Source organism: Zeus faber, assembly GCF_960531495.2.
Source record: "Zeus faber genome assembly, chromosome: 14".
NCBI classification, from domain to species: Eukaryota; Metazoa; Chordata; class Actinopteri; order Zeiformes; family Zeidae; genus Zeus; species Zeus faber.
In genome coordinates this window covers 21,500,408-21,516,513 of record NC_137200.1, presented here as the reverse complement: position 1 = coordinate 21,516,513, position 16,106 = coordinate 21,500,408, and the positions used below count along the sequence as shown (strand labels likewise).

General features: G+C 44.6%; 2 protein-coding genes across 2 annotated transcripts; both read right to left on the bottom strand.

Annotated features, from left to right (window-relative positions):
* Positions 1 to 5: 5 nt before the first annotated feature.
* On the bottom strand, positions 6 to 5,954 carry tmem45b (transmembrane protein 45B). Its single transcript, XM_080014143.1, has 7 exons — positions 5,876 to 5,954; positions 5,457 to 5,591; positions 2,774 to 2,976; positions 1,973 to 2,185; positions 1,675 to 1,859; positions 487 to 629; positions 6 to 143 (listed from the first exon to the last, which is right to left on the bottom strand). Exons 3-7 carry the CDS (start codon positions 2,961 to 2,963, stop codon positions 32 to 34), a joined length of 843 nt encoding a protein of 280 aa, XP_079870269.1. The 5' UTR covers positions 2,964 to 2,976; positions 5,457 to 5,591; positions 5,876 to 5,954; the 3' UTR covers positions 6 to 31.
* Positions 5,955 to 6,448: 494 nt separating this feature from the next.
* On the bottom strand, positions 6,449 to 6,763 carry gng8 (guanine nucleotide binding protein (G protein), gamma 8; the record flags this gene model as incomplete). The annotated part of the gene is made up of 2 exons (XM_080014103.1): positions 6,449 to 6,577; positions 6,680 to 6,763. 2 exons carry the CDS (start codon positions 6,761 to 6,763, stop codon positions 6,449 to 6,451), a joined length of 213 nt encoding a protein of 70 aa, XP_079870229.1.
* Positions 6,764 to 16,106: the final 9,343 nt, after the last annotated feature.

The window sequence follows — 16,106 nt, the reverse complement described above, 5'->3', positions numbered from 1 at the left end:
AGGGAAATCAACAACTCATGCCATGAAGTTGTTATTCTTCATCCGACTCCTCCAGCAGAGCTTTTTGGGAGCTGGGATTGGACGAGGTCTTTCTCATTCCAATCTCCACGTCTCGACACCTTCCGCCGCACTTTTTCGCCGCGCTGTCGAGACAAAAAATGTACATTTCCATTTCAATATTTCCGGGGAAAATCGTCTTTATACCAGAGTTGGGCATTTGTTTTCCATTTCGGTGGGTTCATTTTTCAAGCTGCATTGATAAGCCCAGTGTTGTGATTTATTTTATTTTCCTCCTGAAATAAATGTCAAAAATGGCTTTCAGAAACGGCTAGTTTTTATTTTTTTGGTAAATTCTGTTCATGGAGAATATAAATAACTTAAATGGATCTGACTGTATACCGTTATTGTTTGATTTATATATGAGAAATACAGCTGGTGATACACTGCTGATAAATAAACATTTTTAATCAAACGACAAATACTTACAAACAAACAGCGACAGACGTGATGGCGACGAGCGCCATGGCTGCAGCCAGATGCCAGGAGAAGCACATGGTGACGAACATCATGTTGTCATGGGACTTGAGGTCCCACTCTGGGCCACTGGGCGGGTACAGCACGAAGCCAATCTGAGAGCGATGGAGAGAAACGATAGGAATATTTTCCAAAGTTATACTGACATTATTGCATTAAAAGCTAGATTTACGCACACAAGAAACGCTGTCCAAACACAATGGCGTTGAGAATCAACACAGTTTGCAAAGGACTGAAAAAGGATTCAACGAGCGATGAATACAGACTGATATTCGACTGATATTCTAATGTTGAGTCTTGTTAAGATAATGAATATTGTTCAAAGATTGAATATACTTATTCACGATAGTATCCCTTCTATGGGAAGACGCAAATTCTCCTGGCCGTGTTATAAACGACAGAAATAGTGGACTGAAATTCATTCAAAATTCAGCCAATTATAATTTTAAAGATTAAAAAATCTTCGACATCTAAAAACTCATTCATGTTGAAAACCCATTAAGGAGGTGGTTGCGATAAAAAAATGAGGATGTCTGGATGAATGGATAGATCAGCGTTTTTCAACCGTGTCGGGTTGTGTTGTCGGATCTTGTGTTGCAAGATCAAAATTGCAAGGCTGCATTTATCCATCAGCTCCAGCAGGACCAGTTTCACTCTGAAAGTGAGGTCTATTCATAGTGACGAATGGTTTGACTCTTTTTTTCGAGATTCGGTTCTTGACGTGTCACTCAGTAAAAAGAAAAAGAAAAGAGTTGCTCCATTTTACGACCCTTTGTGCATTGGAATGGAATTCTCACAAAGAATCCTTCAATTCAGTCCAAATAACATTTTTTTGGTGGAATGCAAAGAGTAAAATATAGTATAATTATAAAGTATATAGTTCAATATAATTTACTACAATATAATTTACGCCAAACGCCCTGGCCTGTTTTTCCTGGGACTTCAATTCAATCCTCGGTAATTATTTTGTTGGAGTGACTCCAGATGAATCTTGCATCACTAACTCTTATCAGGCCACCGTGATGAGCACACTCCTGCGTGTAGCAGCTTCTGACGTTTTGCGCGGTTAACGGCACAGGCAGTGTGCCGTGGGAGAACGCGGGTTGGGTGGATGATGGATCTGCTCCTCTCCCGCCTCACCTGATAGAACCAGGAGCCCTGCAGGACAAACAGACAGGCCTTGAACAGCTCCAGGATGATGTTGTCCCTCAGGAAAACCTCCAGCGCCACGGTGGCCGATCCGCCGAAGATGGGCATGAGCAGCAGCGTGTGCACGTGGGCGTCCAGCGGCAGGCGGCTGTGCACGTGGTAATAGAACAGGAAGCCTGCGGGTGGGGGCGACAGGGAGGGGGAGGGTCCAGGGTTAAGAGCGAGGCTACGAGCGGAGTTGGATTTGGATTTGCCCGCTCCCCAGCCCGGTGTGCGTCCGCTCCGGTACCTTCCACGAACAGGGCCAGGGACAGGGCGAGGCGGTCGAGGCCGAGCGGCAGCGACTTGCACGCCGTGGTGAGGACGCACGCCAGCCCGGCGATCCCGAAGAACAGGTACATGGTGCCGTGCTGCCAGTTCATCAGCTTGACCCAGGACTGGCTGTCGCGGTCGTAGAGGCGGGCGTGCGGCCCGTCCACCACAAACTGCTCCACCATGATACCTGCCCCAGGAATGGACGGACGAACGGACAGCCAGCCAGCCAGACAGACAGACAGACAGACAGACAAATGTTTTTTTCTCAGACAGATCACTATTTTGCAAGAGATATGCAGAAACTGCTTCATCAAGAAAGATAAGGGGATTGGGGGGGGGCCACGTGTATTTGAGTTCAGAGAAAAGTAAAATTGATTAAAGTGATTAAAGTCAGAATTCTGAAGAAGAAAAATCGCATTTAGACTTCCTTCTCAGATCAGATTCAGAATTGAGTGAAACGCCAAATAATGTAAAATAAGGTCAAAATTCTGTCGTCTTTCCTTAGAATTCGGATGTTATTCAAAGCCTCCTGAGGGGGAAAAGTATGAATTTTGAGCTCTCCAATCCACACTTTGTTTTTTTTCATCTTACTTTTATTAATACATTTTTAATTTGGCTCAGACTTTTGAAATGCTAATCGTCTGTAGAGAAACGCGTCGTCGTGGACAAATTCCTCATACACGTAAATGTACTTGGCATAATAAACTTGATGATCGTCGAATGATCCGGGCATTGGGGGGGGGGGGGGGGGGGACGTTCGAAAAGGGAGACGCACCGACGAATGCGGCGAAGATCTTCAGGCCGCCCTCGAAGTAGTCCATCCTGTCCAGGGACGGCGGCGCCTTCTGCCTCCCTTTGTGCTGATTCTGCCTCCAGTGGCGTCGCACGCAGTGCTTCACCGCCAGCCAGAGGCCGTAGAGCAGGAAGAAGGTGCCGGGGATGGCGTGTCCTCCAAAATTGGCCATTATCTCGTCAAGCCTGGAAACAGGTGAGGTGTGTGTGTGTGTGCGTGTGTGTGTGTGTGTGTGTGTGTGTGTGTGTGATGAAATTCAATAAAGAGAGAATGATTTTGAATAACTACTATCACTAAGTATGGAACTTTGACTCTAAAACGCAGCTTCATGTCTAGTTTATTGGGATTCTCAGTCATATCTAGTCGGATTGATACGATAGACAGACAGACAGATAGATAGATAGATAGATGCTGTACATTCACTAGTTTTATCCGACATGCTCTTTATGTTGGTCAAAAAGAACAAAATGTGTTTTAATTCCTGTTTTTGATCATATTTCCATGCTGCCTGATCTATTTTAATTTGTAATATACACCGATCAGCCACAACATTAAAACCACTGACTGGTGAAGTGAATAACATTGCTCATCTGGTTCCAGTGGCACCTGTCAAGGGGTGGGATATATTAGGCAGCAAGTGAACAGTCAGTTGTTGAAGTTGATGTGTTGGAAGCAGGAAAAATGGTCAAGCGTAAGGATCTGAGCCACTTTGACAAGGACCAAATTGTGATGGCTAGACGACTGGGTCAGAGCGTCTCCAAAACGACAGGTCTTGTGGGGTGTTCCAGGTATGCTGTACCTACCAAAAGTGCTCCAAGAAAGGACAACCGGTGAACCGGCGACAGAGTCATGGGGCCCAAGGCTCATTGATGCACATGGGGAGTGAAGTCCAGCCCGTCTGGTTCGATCCCACAGAAGAGCTACTGTAGCACAAATTGGTGAAAAAGTTAATGCTGCTACGATAGAAAGGTGTCAGAACACACAGTGCATCACAGCTTGCTGCGTAGGGGGCTGAGTAGCTGCAGACCAGTCAGAGTGTCCATGCTGACCCCTGTCCACCATCAAAAGCACCTACAATGGGCATGTGAGCATCAGAACTGGACCATGGAGCAATGGAAGGAGGTGGCCTGGTCTGATGAATCACGTTTTCTTCTACATCATGTGGATGGACGGGGTTAGGGTCCCATCCGATGGAGCATCTGTGGGATGTGCTGGAACAACAAGCCCGATCCATGGGAGCCCACCTCACAACTTCCAGGACTTAAAGACAGGACACCTTCAGAGGTCTTGTGAGTCCATGCCTCCATGGGTCAGAGTTGTTTTGGCAGCAAGAGGGGGAGCTACACAATATTAGTGTTATTAATGGTGGTTTTAATGTTGAGGCTGATCGTATATTTGAACATCGCTATTTACACTCAGTTATTTTAATATATCTTCCTATACAGTGTGTGTGTGTGTGTGTGTGTCTGTGTATGTGTGTGGCATACGCTCAAAATGTGTTTTGAATTAACCTACATCATCACTTTAATCCTCCCATCACAAACAATAGATGAAATTTTGAAATTCCCTCATTGATCCCCATTATTCATCAATGTAACAATAATCAATTGCTCAAAAATGTTGAGGAATAATATTTTTTTCCATTAAAGACACATTTAGACCGAGACCTCGTGAGACACCTGTGAACTGCCTGGATTTCATCTGTTGGGGCCACCGAGCCCCGTGTTTTTCAACCACTTCAGATGAAATAAAGAATGCAAACGAGCTTTTGTGTTGCAAGATCAAAAGTGCAAGGCTGAGCGCATTCCACTCATTTGTCAGTTCCGACCGGAATAGCGACTCCGGCAGAATGAATATCACACCGAATCTGTATGGATGAAAGGTTCGACTCTTTTTTTAATTTAATTTAATTTTTTGAGATTCAGTTTCTTCCAGCTCACCCGGTAAAAATAAATAAATAAATAAATAAAAGTTGTTCGATTTTACGACTCTTTGCTCGTTTGATTTCGTCGGTATCGTCCGGGGAGTGGCTCCCGACTCCCTCGTCAAAGTATTGACGGCGAACTAATCTTTGGCTTGTCATGCGTCACAAATAATAATAATAATAATAATAATAATAATAATAGTAATAATAATGGTAGTAATAGTAATAATAATAATAATAATAATAGTAGTAATAATAATAATAGTCGTAATAATAATAGTAGTAATAATAATAATAATAATAATAATAATAATAGTAGTAATAATAACAACATGTTTCTGATGTTTGCGGCGGTTAACGGGACAGCAGCGTCGCCGGGGGGGTTCATTCCGGTGTGAAAAGTGCGCCGTGGCAGAACAAAGGTTGGAGAAACGCTGGCCTCGCCTGCGTCCCCATCATCTGGGCGCCAGACCATAGGTCATTTGCTTTGCAAAAGTCGTATTCAAATCAACATCGGCGACCGCCCGTCGTGAAATAGCAGCTGAGTCGACGATAAGCAACGCGCTAAGTTATCTCGGCTCAACTTTCCTACGCGCATTTTAAAAAATGTGGTCGCGCAGGGGAGCTTGGAAACACAGCGGCGGCGATGGCGTCGCAGCATGGAGTTTATACATGACATGCGTTTCGCAAGGCGAGTTCAGTTAGTTTGTCATAAGGATAGTATAACATATAATCTCTTACAGTGCGGCTCCCTGGCTCCGCTTCCCTCTGCGGCGCCGACGGTGTCAGTGGGAAAGTGGCTGAGGTGTGTTTCCACAAGGCGGAGCTTTCTGTCAGACAAGTTTTTCTGGACCCGCTGCCATTCCCCTCGAGTTCCTACCGTCTCAATTAAATATTTGGGTGAATCATGAGGTGCCGTCCTCCTTACTGTCGGAGTGCACAGTTAATAATAATAATAATAATAATAATAATAATAGCTGGAATTGATATAGCGCCTTTCGGGAACCCGCGGACACTTTACAATGGAAAAACAAAAAACAAACAAGGCAGGGTCTTCTTATGGCTTTACAATAAAATGCAAACCCCCCCCCGGCATCGCCACCCTCAGCAGAATCAACGAATAATTGGAAAGAAATCGTTGTTTGTTATGCATCGCTCACCTTTTCACTTCCTGGTGTTTTTTTTTTGTTTTGTTTGTTTCTCCCCCTTCCCGGTTTGGACACGAGTGCCAAAGCCCAGGGCCCCAGGTATGTGTCAACTGTGCGCACCTGCGCCGAGATCATCCCTCGGCTCCGCCCACCGTGTCCATGTGACTGGAGCCCTCATGGGGAGCTCTCTGTAAACACTGGCGGAGAAAACTGGTTTTGCGCCGTTTGAACTCCCCGCGGTCCCATCGGGGAAAAGGGCTTTTGAAAAAGAAAATAATCATTAAAATAAATTCAAAAAAAATTTGGCTTTGTTCTTAAATTATCCTTGGAATCACACAACCGTTACAAGATCATGCATCATAAAACCCGAGTTAATGTATAAGCCCGGACTCAGGTCCGCCCGGGGCGCGGTCCTCGCCGCTTTGGAATGAACTTTGCACCCGTTTTTCTTATTTTATTTTTTTTTAAAGACGACGTTTTATTGCGCCCCGTCACATTCCCCCCCCCCCAATCAGCTCCTCGGGTTAGAAAGCGAGTCTGGCCTTTTTTATTTTTTATTTTTAATGTAAATAGCACACAGGGGCTTCAGAGGATGGCGCAGAACAACTTCTTCTCGCGGAAGGGGTTCTCGGAGGACAGCACGGGGGTCACCAGGGGGTCCTGCTTGGCGTGAGCTTCGCAGAAGGCCATCAGGTCGGCGGCGGCTTTGGAGACCTGGAGCGGTTCAAGAAACAAACGCGTTTGTACCGATGGGAGTTTGGTGATTAGTCCCCCCCCCCCCCCCCCCGTGTGGACACGTGCGTCGGCTCGACCGACCATCATTCTCTCGATGTTGACCTCCAGCTTCAGCTGCTCCACCGTCTTGCGCGCGTCGGCGATCTTGGCCATGTTGTTGGACATCCCGCTCCCTCGGCCTCGAAGTCGGTCGACCTGCGTGATCGGAACGAGGGACGGTCCATTTTTATTTTTTTTTTTCAACAAAACAGACAAACGAAATATACATTATGTCCATCACGAATACGCACCTGTCCTCCAGCGCCGCCATTCTCCAAGTAATAAAGATAATAAAATAAAAAAAATTGTTAGAATTATTTCAATCTTTCCTTGAAGATTTTTTTTGGGGGGTGAAAAAAATATAAATGTTCTAAAACTTCTTCTTTTTTTGTGTCCTTCAAAAGTTTTTTTGGATGAAGTAAAAACTAAAAATAACTTTCAAAATAATTGGTTGAATTATTTGTGATTTATATATATTTTTTTTAGTGACCGTGAAAGGTTTTTGAGAAAGACAAAAACAAAAAAATGAACTTGTTTTCATTTGAAATTTTTTATTTTGTGTCCTTTGTGAAATAAACTTTTTATGCAATATATACTAATTTCAGTCTCAGTTTTGGATCTTGATTTGTGTTTGATATGTTGTGTCGCTATAGTCTTACTTGTTAATTTAATTTAATTTAATATTCTGTATTTTTAAACGGTGCAATACAAATATTTCTAACAGATTTCCCTTGATTTATTTTGGTTTTTCCACTTCACCTATGCAGAGGTGGAAGACATAGGCCCAAAACTCAAATTATTTCTTGGGATATATACGTGAGGGGATCCTCGGTTCAGAAGCGCTTGCTCTTAACTGCCCAGATGAGATGCTGTTTCAATTTGCTTGTTTATTTCGGCTCCCGGGGCTCAGCTGCAAGGGGCGCAGGGAAAGTCTCGGGGGTGGGGGCGCAGGCTAGAACAGCTTTCCCCATGGGGGGCGAGAGTCAGTAAATACACCACTTAACTATTACCCACCACTGTAGCCCTTTGCAGACAATTGTTTTCCCACCAAATCATTTTCCTGGTTCCTCCAAAATGGATTTGGCGGCACTTACTCCACACGGCCTCACCCGGTGGACCCATACTTACGCCTAAATTGTGAGTGGCGCAAAAAAAAAAAGAATGTCGCAAATTCTGCTTTTAAATCCATTTCCCGGTGATTTTATACAATAATACAATACATTAATAATTCCGGCTGCAATATTTCTGCTACTAAAAGACGCTGCAAAGTGTGGCATCGATGCAAATGATTTACAAAAGTATTTTTTTCCAGATTTTCTCTATGGGGCGCCGAATGTAAAGATTTGGTGAAAATATTCTCGCTGCTATATTTCCTCACATTTAGCCTAATTTTCCTCACATTTAGCCTAATTTTCCTCACAATTGAGACAGAAATTATATGCAAAAGATAAATGTAAAATGTTGCATCTAAATGCTAAATGTTGAATCCAAAGGGGTCGCCGAATGCAAAGCTAAATGTCTAGAAAATATACAAATAGCCCTTGCATCGCCTCCTTCCTCAAACAGCGCACGACAGCCCCACCCACACCACTGACCGTGGATCAGGAGGTGAAACAGGGTGAAAGGTCCGGGGATTTGGCGGCAAACGGATTTTCTTTTTTGAAATGAAAGAAAACAAAAAACCAAAACCAAATTTCCCGATTTTGGTTTTGATCACCTCAAAAAAAAAAGGAGGATTCCATTTAGCTTTACATTTGGCGACACATTTAGATTTAACATTTAATATTTACATTGAACATTCAGATTTAATATTTACATTTAACATTTACATTCAACACTTATTTTTTACATAAAATTCCTGTCTCAGATGGGAGGAAAGTGAGCTATATGCGAGGAAATATATCAGCCGCAAAATTTGTAGCGAAATTTCGGCGCTCCCTTTTTTCAAATTAATTTTTATTTTTTCCCGCTGCTGTAAACACCTGAATTTCCATCCGATAAATGAATAGCGTCTCATGTCATCTCAATAATGGAACGATCTACTTTGAGATAAGATCACCTACCACAAGAAGGCTGGCGGCGAGCGGCAGGCTCCTTCAACGAACGGACGTCCCTTTTGCGGCTCGACGGGGTCCTCCGAACCCACTTAGAGGCACGGATGAAGTGAGATGGATGGCGACGAGGAAGAGGAGGAGGAGGCGGGAGGAGGAGGAGGAGGAGGGTGGTGGAGGGGGAGGAGGAGGTGGAGGGGGTGGAGGGGGAGGACGAGGGCTTGATAGTTAATGAGCGCCCCCGCGATGAGGCTCAATGCAACATGTGGTGGTGACCTTCACCAGCCGACCACCGCGACAGACGGGCGTTCCAGCTCAGAAAAATACCTTTCAAAAAAGTTCCCCGCACACGGAGCGTGTTTTTCCACTCATCGCCAGAGGCACCGGGGCAGGGATTTCTCTCGTTTTTTATTTCCTCGTTACATTTTGTAATCCGTGTCGTTTCGTCAGCAGGCCGCTGAGTTTGCATTTGTGTCGCAAGATCAAAAATGGCAAAGGCCACGACAAATTCGCCAAATTCATCCGGTTTTTCCGGGCGGAACGGCAGCTGTCTCAACTGAGCGCCATTAAATGTGGATTACGAGCGGGTTTGCAGGTGGCGCGGGCTGCCGGCGTTCCCTGCGGAGCCGACTCCATTATGTCACGCGGCGACGGGTGGGGGAAAGTGGCAGCCCCGGGAGGTTTAATGTCAACTTCCTCATTATAATTTGTCTCCCCCGTAGACGTAAGGCCTGTCTGCTCTTATCTCGGCAGAGAGGGAACCGAGTTGTCGTGATTTCCCTGTTTTCACTTCGATCCTCCGCCGCCTTTTCCGGGGTTCGTGCGACGTTCACACGGCGCACGGGAGACCAGCCAAACCGGGAGTCACGTCAGCGGGCGAGACCGCGAGGGCAGGCCGGCACCGCGACGCGGCACTTGCCGTCAAAGTGGAAGTGGCTTAACCTTTTGCCGTCCTCCGCGACGGATGTGTTGATGATGAGTTTACAGAGCCGGGAGACGCCGCCTTCTCTGGAAAACCGCACTTAAAATGGCTCAAATCAAAACCGTGGATCGATATAAAAGTTGTTTTTTCTGTTTATTAGTTGCACGGAGGCTGTTTGGTGGTTGTAGCAAGGAAGCAGACGCGGGATTTATCCGGTGATAAAGTTGCGGCGCCACATCATTTCCTGTATGATAATGTCATTAAATATGAATAGTTAATAATAAAATAAGGGCTTCTCTTGCCAGTGGAAACCAGGTGATCAGGCATTGATCAGTCAGTAAACTGATCAGTGATCACTACCAGGAAACAGATCTCCGTAGATGCGCTCCCTCTCCAAGCCGCATAAACAATATCCAAATAAAATGTCCATAATGCGAAATGCGATCAAACCTGCTTGGAGATGAATATGAGTGTAAAGTTAAACAACTGAATATAGATACATTTTGGAGGGAATTTAACATGAATTTAAGTTTGCCATAAAATATTAAGCTCCAATGCAATAAGCTGCATTTTTTTATTTTTATAGCTACATTAATTATTAAAATTCGCACATATAGTAACAGACACAAAATAATGAGTGCAGTCTTTGTACGTCACCATAGCAACATGTCGTCGCGCTTGTTTCGTTTTGCCATCAAAGTTCAGTAGGTTCAGAAAGTTCCCTGATGCCGTTCTGTACCGTTAGCGCGGACAAATGTTGGAAATGACTCGGGAGTTGGGAGTCGCTGCGGCAAAACGAGTGGGAACCAGCGCTTTTACTTGAGTCACTCGTAAAGAGCCGAATCCTCCAGAAAAGAGCCGAACGTTTCATCGCTAGAATGGAGGCACCGGAATCTGGGATTGCCATAGAAACCACATTCTCTTTTACATTAACAACGGGACGTCCATCTTCATTCAAGCTCATCTTCATGCATCCAATTTTGTATATGCTGTATATTTTTTATATATTTGACTATTTTGTTTGGTATTTTTTGGCTATTTGGCTTTTTTTTTTATTATTTTACTTTTTTCCTATTCTTACTCCTATTTATTCTTGATTTATTTTTTCTACTTATTAGTACTTTATTTATTTTTAAGACTGTTAAGCTTTTTTAAATGATAATTGTCTGTAGAGAAATGCACCAATCCTCACCAAGACAAATGCCTTGTATACTGTATGTTAATGCACCTGGCGGAATATACTCATTCAGATTTTTGTCCAGTGCTTAAATTTTTTTGCCCATGCTGTGGTGTGGCTTCTGTTTAGCTCATTATGGTCTTGCTGATCTAAAAGCAACACTATGTATTTTATTTTTTTTTACCTTTAAATAACAGCTGTAGAATCAATTTGATGGTACACTGACTTGTAATAGGAAATATTATAACAGAATGGCACCTCTTTCGCCCCCGCCCCCTTGCACTAAGTAACTTTGGTGTTTGGGTACAAAACGGCGGCAAAAGTGAGTTACGCTTCAAGGCACTATGTCACTTCCTTGATGTTTGGCTGCGGTGACGGCCTGGTAAAATGTATTAAATAAAAGATCAATTTTAAAGTTGTCGGTCAAAACTTCCAGTAATAATGCTCATACAAGACGTAGCCGCTCCGCCTCCCGGGTGGCACGGGAAAGACGGGCCAGTGGCGCTCAGGTAGTCCTTGATCGATTGGAGCCTAGAAAAGCTCTGCTCTACAGACGCAGCAGTCACAGGGAGAGTGCAGGCTGTCCGGAGGACATACCCAAAGACTTGGGCACAACTCCCAGATCTCATTCTGAGAGAGGTGAGAAGATCGAATGTGGTCAATCTCTGCCTTGGGGGAGTTCTGGAAGGCTCGTCGTCTCTGCAGCCAGTGCACTCCCGTCGACATCAGCCTCCTCTCCGCGGGTGAGTTTGCTTCCACGACGCTCACTCTGCGTCTGTGCATCAAGCCGGCTGAAGTTCAGAAACACTCCGAAGCTGTCTCCAACTTCCCCCAGAGACTGAAAGCCGTCCTCCAAAGACTGGATGCTACATTCTACCGCAGCATTAAAAGACAAGGATACTCCCAGTCTCATCGTTGCACTTAGCTTGCGGCACCTCAGCTGCCCCGCGGGCAAAATGCCTTTTTGTGGTCCGCAAACCCCTTCAGCACTGCCTCAGTGTTCATTTGTGCACAAATCTCTTTTTCTGAGACCTGTGCATCCTTAAAATCAGTGGTCCTGTAACTGATCAAATTTCCTTTCTTTTTCTGAATGAGGCCCGCCGCAACATCAAGTCATCAAATCCTGTTGGCTGATTGGTTGGTTGATTGACCTTTCCTTCTGTTGTTAATTTTGGAGAGAATGTCATACCCAACAAACGCAGCAAATTTGAAATCTACATGATCCGATTTCTTCAGCGAGGGTGTGGGCCTCAACTTTCACTGTGGAGTCACTGCCCTATTCCCTGACTTCAAACGAAGCTTCCCGCACCCCGTGTGCCCGGTAGCGTAAAGGTTCCGTACTGTTAACCCGGCTTTCCCGTCGCGTTTCACTCCAGGGCCTGAGCGTGAAGGCCACATGCTTCTTCAAGGAGACCCACCTTTGAGGAGAACCTTGAGAGGAGCCTGTAATGTTTTTCCACATTTCAAAAACCACGAGCCACATCCACGGACGCTTCGGCAGCACCTGAAACCGTTCGATTTAAGGTGTGTGCTCCACAAGGCGCATTTAAAAGCATGTGGATTCTTCACCTACAGCCTGGCCTGCAGCCTCATTTTTGCCCGTCACGTTTGCACCGTTGTCCTAAGGTTTTCCCCTACACTCCTGGAAAGGGATGTTCAATTCTTCAAGCCTGTTAAGAATTAGATCGGACCAGCCTCGATGAGTAGATTTAGGCGCTATCAGAAACCCCAAGAAGGGCTCCTTTATCTCTGGTGTTTGAAGACTTACAGTGACACGACAACAGACATCTGTTCTTGGTGACTGACATCTTTGGTACAATCCAAAATGATGGCATAATGTTTAGAATCTGATTTCTGCCACCATTTCGTCTAGCATTTTGTCACTGACACAGCTTATCAGCTCGTTTCGGATTGTTTTCCCCATGCATGTGATATACTGTGCTCTGCTGTTGATTCGTCTCACATGATCTCTCAAAACAGGATTAAATTTATCCATCCGTTCCACCTCCTTTAGAAAGTGCCCATTGTTGTCCTGGTGTAATGTATCAACGGATCCCCTGAGTGTCAGTTTCTTTTCTACCAAGGACTGAATAATACTAATGAAGCGCGCGAGAACACCTCTCCAGCGATCCTTTTCCGCCTCCATTAAGGGGCCATTTCTGTCTCATCGACAGTTTTCCCCTCTGAAAGACGGAACGCAAAATCCCTCCATTTCACCGTGTTGTTGCAACGAACAGGGCTATGTTCATGCTGTTTAAAGCACTGCGCCTGTATTGACCCAGTCCCGCTGTCCCTCCGTCGCCAGTTTCATGGACCTTCTGGCGAACAATTTGCAGCCGAAGACGAAGACGGCATCGTTTATCTGTAAAATTGAGTCTGGTCTTGAGTGGGCCGGCGCCGCTTGGTTTCCCCCCCCCCCATTAATGAATTGTCTGTAGGTGTAATTGGCAGAAGCAGAAGTCGGCATCATTACTTTTTGAATAAGTGGGCCAGCTCCGCTTGATCCCCCACCCATGAATTAATTGCCCGTCGGTTTAATGGAAGTGGAGGCGTTGGGACCATCATGTTTTTTTAGGGAATGTGAAGTTTTCCATAAAAGGCAGTGGCCCTCTGCTTACCAGATCAGTCCTTTCTGTGTCGGACAGCACAGGTGACCCCTCCGCCGGGTCGATCGGAGGAGCTGCTGGTCCATGGTCGGGGCTGGAAGGTGCAGAGGGAGTTGATCGTCGATCGAGCCACATCACTGAGGTCCCAACACCGTCCCCCGCCCACCATGTCCGCTCCGTACCTTCTGTAAGGGCCTTTTTTTTCTAACGCTAATTACTTAAATACTTGTGGGATGCGAGTGAGTGATGCACATGGCAGCGCCCATGGCTGGAGTGACGAAGGAAAACTCATTTTATTTTAGGAAAAAAAAAAAAAAAGAACAAATAAAAAACTAACAAACCAAATAAACAAACAAAAAGCTAACAGCGAAAAAAGCCAACAAAAAAACAAACCAAACAAACAAACAACCAACAACAACCAAAAAAACAAAATACAGAAAAAAACAAAAACACCCAAACCAAACAAACAAACCACCAAAAAAAAACCTAATTAAAAAAAACAAACAAACAACAAAATACACACAAAACTAATTAAACCCAAACCAACCAAACAAACCAAACAAATGGCACGGTGGCACAGTGCATTGCACTGCTGCCTCACAGCAAGAAGGTCCTGGGTTCGCTGTTGGCACCGTGCTCCGGTGGGTTATCTCCCAAATAGGAGCCTTTCTGTGTGGAGTTTGCATGTTCTGCTCACATGGGGTTTCCTCCACCTCACGTCAGTAAGGACGTGAAGGTCCAAAATCATGCAAACATCATCGTCTGACCAGCGATGGATGCTCATCACCTGGTCCCCGGGCGCGTCCACGTACGCTGCCCACTGCTCCTGGCTGTGGCCCCGGAGGAAGGACAAGCCAGGATGGGTTAAATGCAGAGGAACCATTTCACCGGCCTCCATCCAAAGCATGTGCATGTGTGTGTGTGTGTGTGTGTGTGTGTGTGTGTGTGTGTGTGTGCAAGCATGTGTTGTAGTGTGCTGTGCTGTGTGACAAATAAAGTATATTGTTGTTGTTTAAATAAAAAACTAACAACTAAACAAACCAAACTAACAAACAAAAAAGTAACAACCAAAAAATAAAAACCCCAACAAAATAAATAAATAAATAAAACAAAAATCAACAAAAACAACAAAATACACGCAAAACAAAAAACAAAAACAACAAAATACACGCAAAACAAACCCCAAACCAAACAAACAACCATACAAAAAACAGCCAGGAGAACAACAACAAAACAAACAAACAGCCATACAAAAAAACTAACAACAACAAAAAAACAATAAAACAAAAAAACTAACAACAAAAACAATAAAACAAAGAACCATACAAACAAACTAACAACAACCAAGAGAACAACAAAACAAACAAACAATAAAACAAACAACCATACAAACAAACTAACAACAACCAAGAGAACAACAAAACAAACAAACAACCACACAAAAAAAACGAACAAAAACAATAAAACAAACAACCATACAAACAAACTAACAACAACCAAGAGAACAACAACAAAACAAACAAACAACCACACAAAAAAAACGAACAAAAACAATAAAACAAACAACCATACAAACAAACTAACAACAACCAAGAGAACAACAACAAAACAAACAAACAACCACACAAAAAAAACGAACAAAAACAATAAAACAAACAACCATACAAACAAACTAACAACAACCAAGAGAACAACAACAAAACAAACAAACAACCACACAAAAAAAACGAACAAAAACAATAAAACAAACAAACGAACAACAACCAAGAGAACAACAACAAAACAAACCAACAAACAAACAAACAAACAAACAAACAAACAACAAAACAAACAAACAAACAAACAAACCAACAAACAACTCCACTGGACGAGGCCCTCTGGCGCACGAGGCTACGCCGAGGTGACGAGGCGGGTCCATTCAGACCTGAGCAATGGAGCGCGACGCCGTGACATCGATCGTCCAATCACGGAGCAGGGAACGCGTCCCGAGGGGGGCGGGGGTCTCTGTGTGGGGGCGGGCGTGTGGGTGTGGGTGTGTGGCTGGGGGGGGGGGGGGGGGGCGCGGCAGCGGAGCGACACGAGTGTTTCTCTCCCGCCGCGGAGGAGTCTCCGTGTTATGTCATTTCATCCGCGGGCTCCGCTCCGTCAACGTGGCTCGTCTCGTCGTGTCGGTGGCCGCGCGTGGGAGCCCGGAGTGATGGTGGAAGATGTCGAGCGGGATGGGAAGTGAGTAACCACGGACCCCGTGGCGGTGGCGGTGGGTGGTGGTGGTGAACCTTGCTGCCGCCGCTGCTGCGGATCAAAGGTTTTTGTTTGTTTTTCATGTTTTTTTTTTTTGTTGTTTGTTTGTTTGTTTGTTTGTTTGTTTGTTTTATTCTTCCCCGTTTTCTCGTGGCGAACATCGTTCCGTTCCGAGACCGAGAGCGATGCTCGTGCGTGACGTCACGGGCGTGGAAAAAAAAAAAAAAAAAGACCCCGTCCACGCAGCAGCGTTAAATAAGAGATGGATGAATGAAGTTCACATGGTACAGGCCTACACACATGGATACATAGAGAGACAGATAGAGAATGAATGGACGCATTGACAGATAATAGATAGAACCTTTGTAGATAGATAGATAGATAGATTATAGATAGATCATAGATAGATAGATAGATAATAGATAGATCATAGATAGATAGATAGATAGATCATAGATAATAGATAGATCAT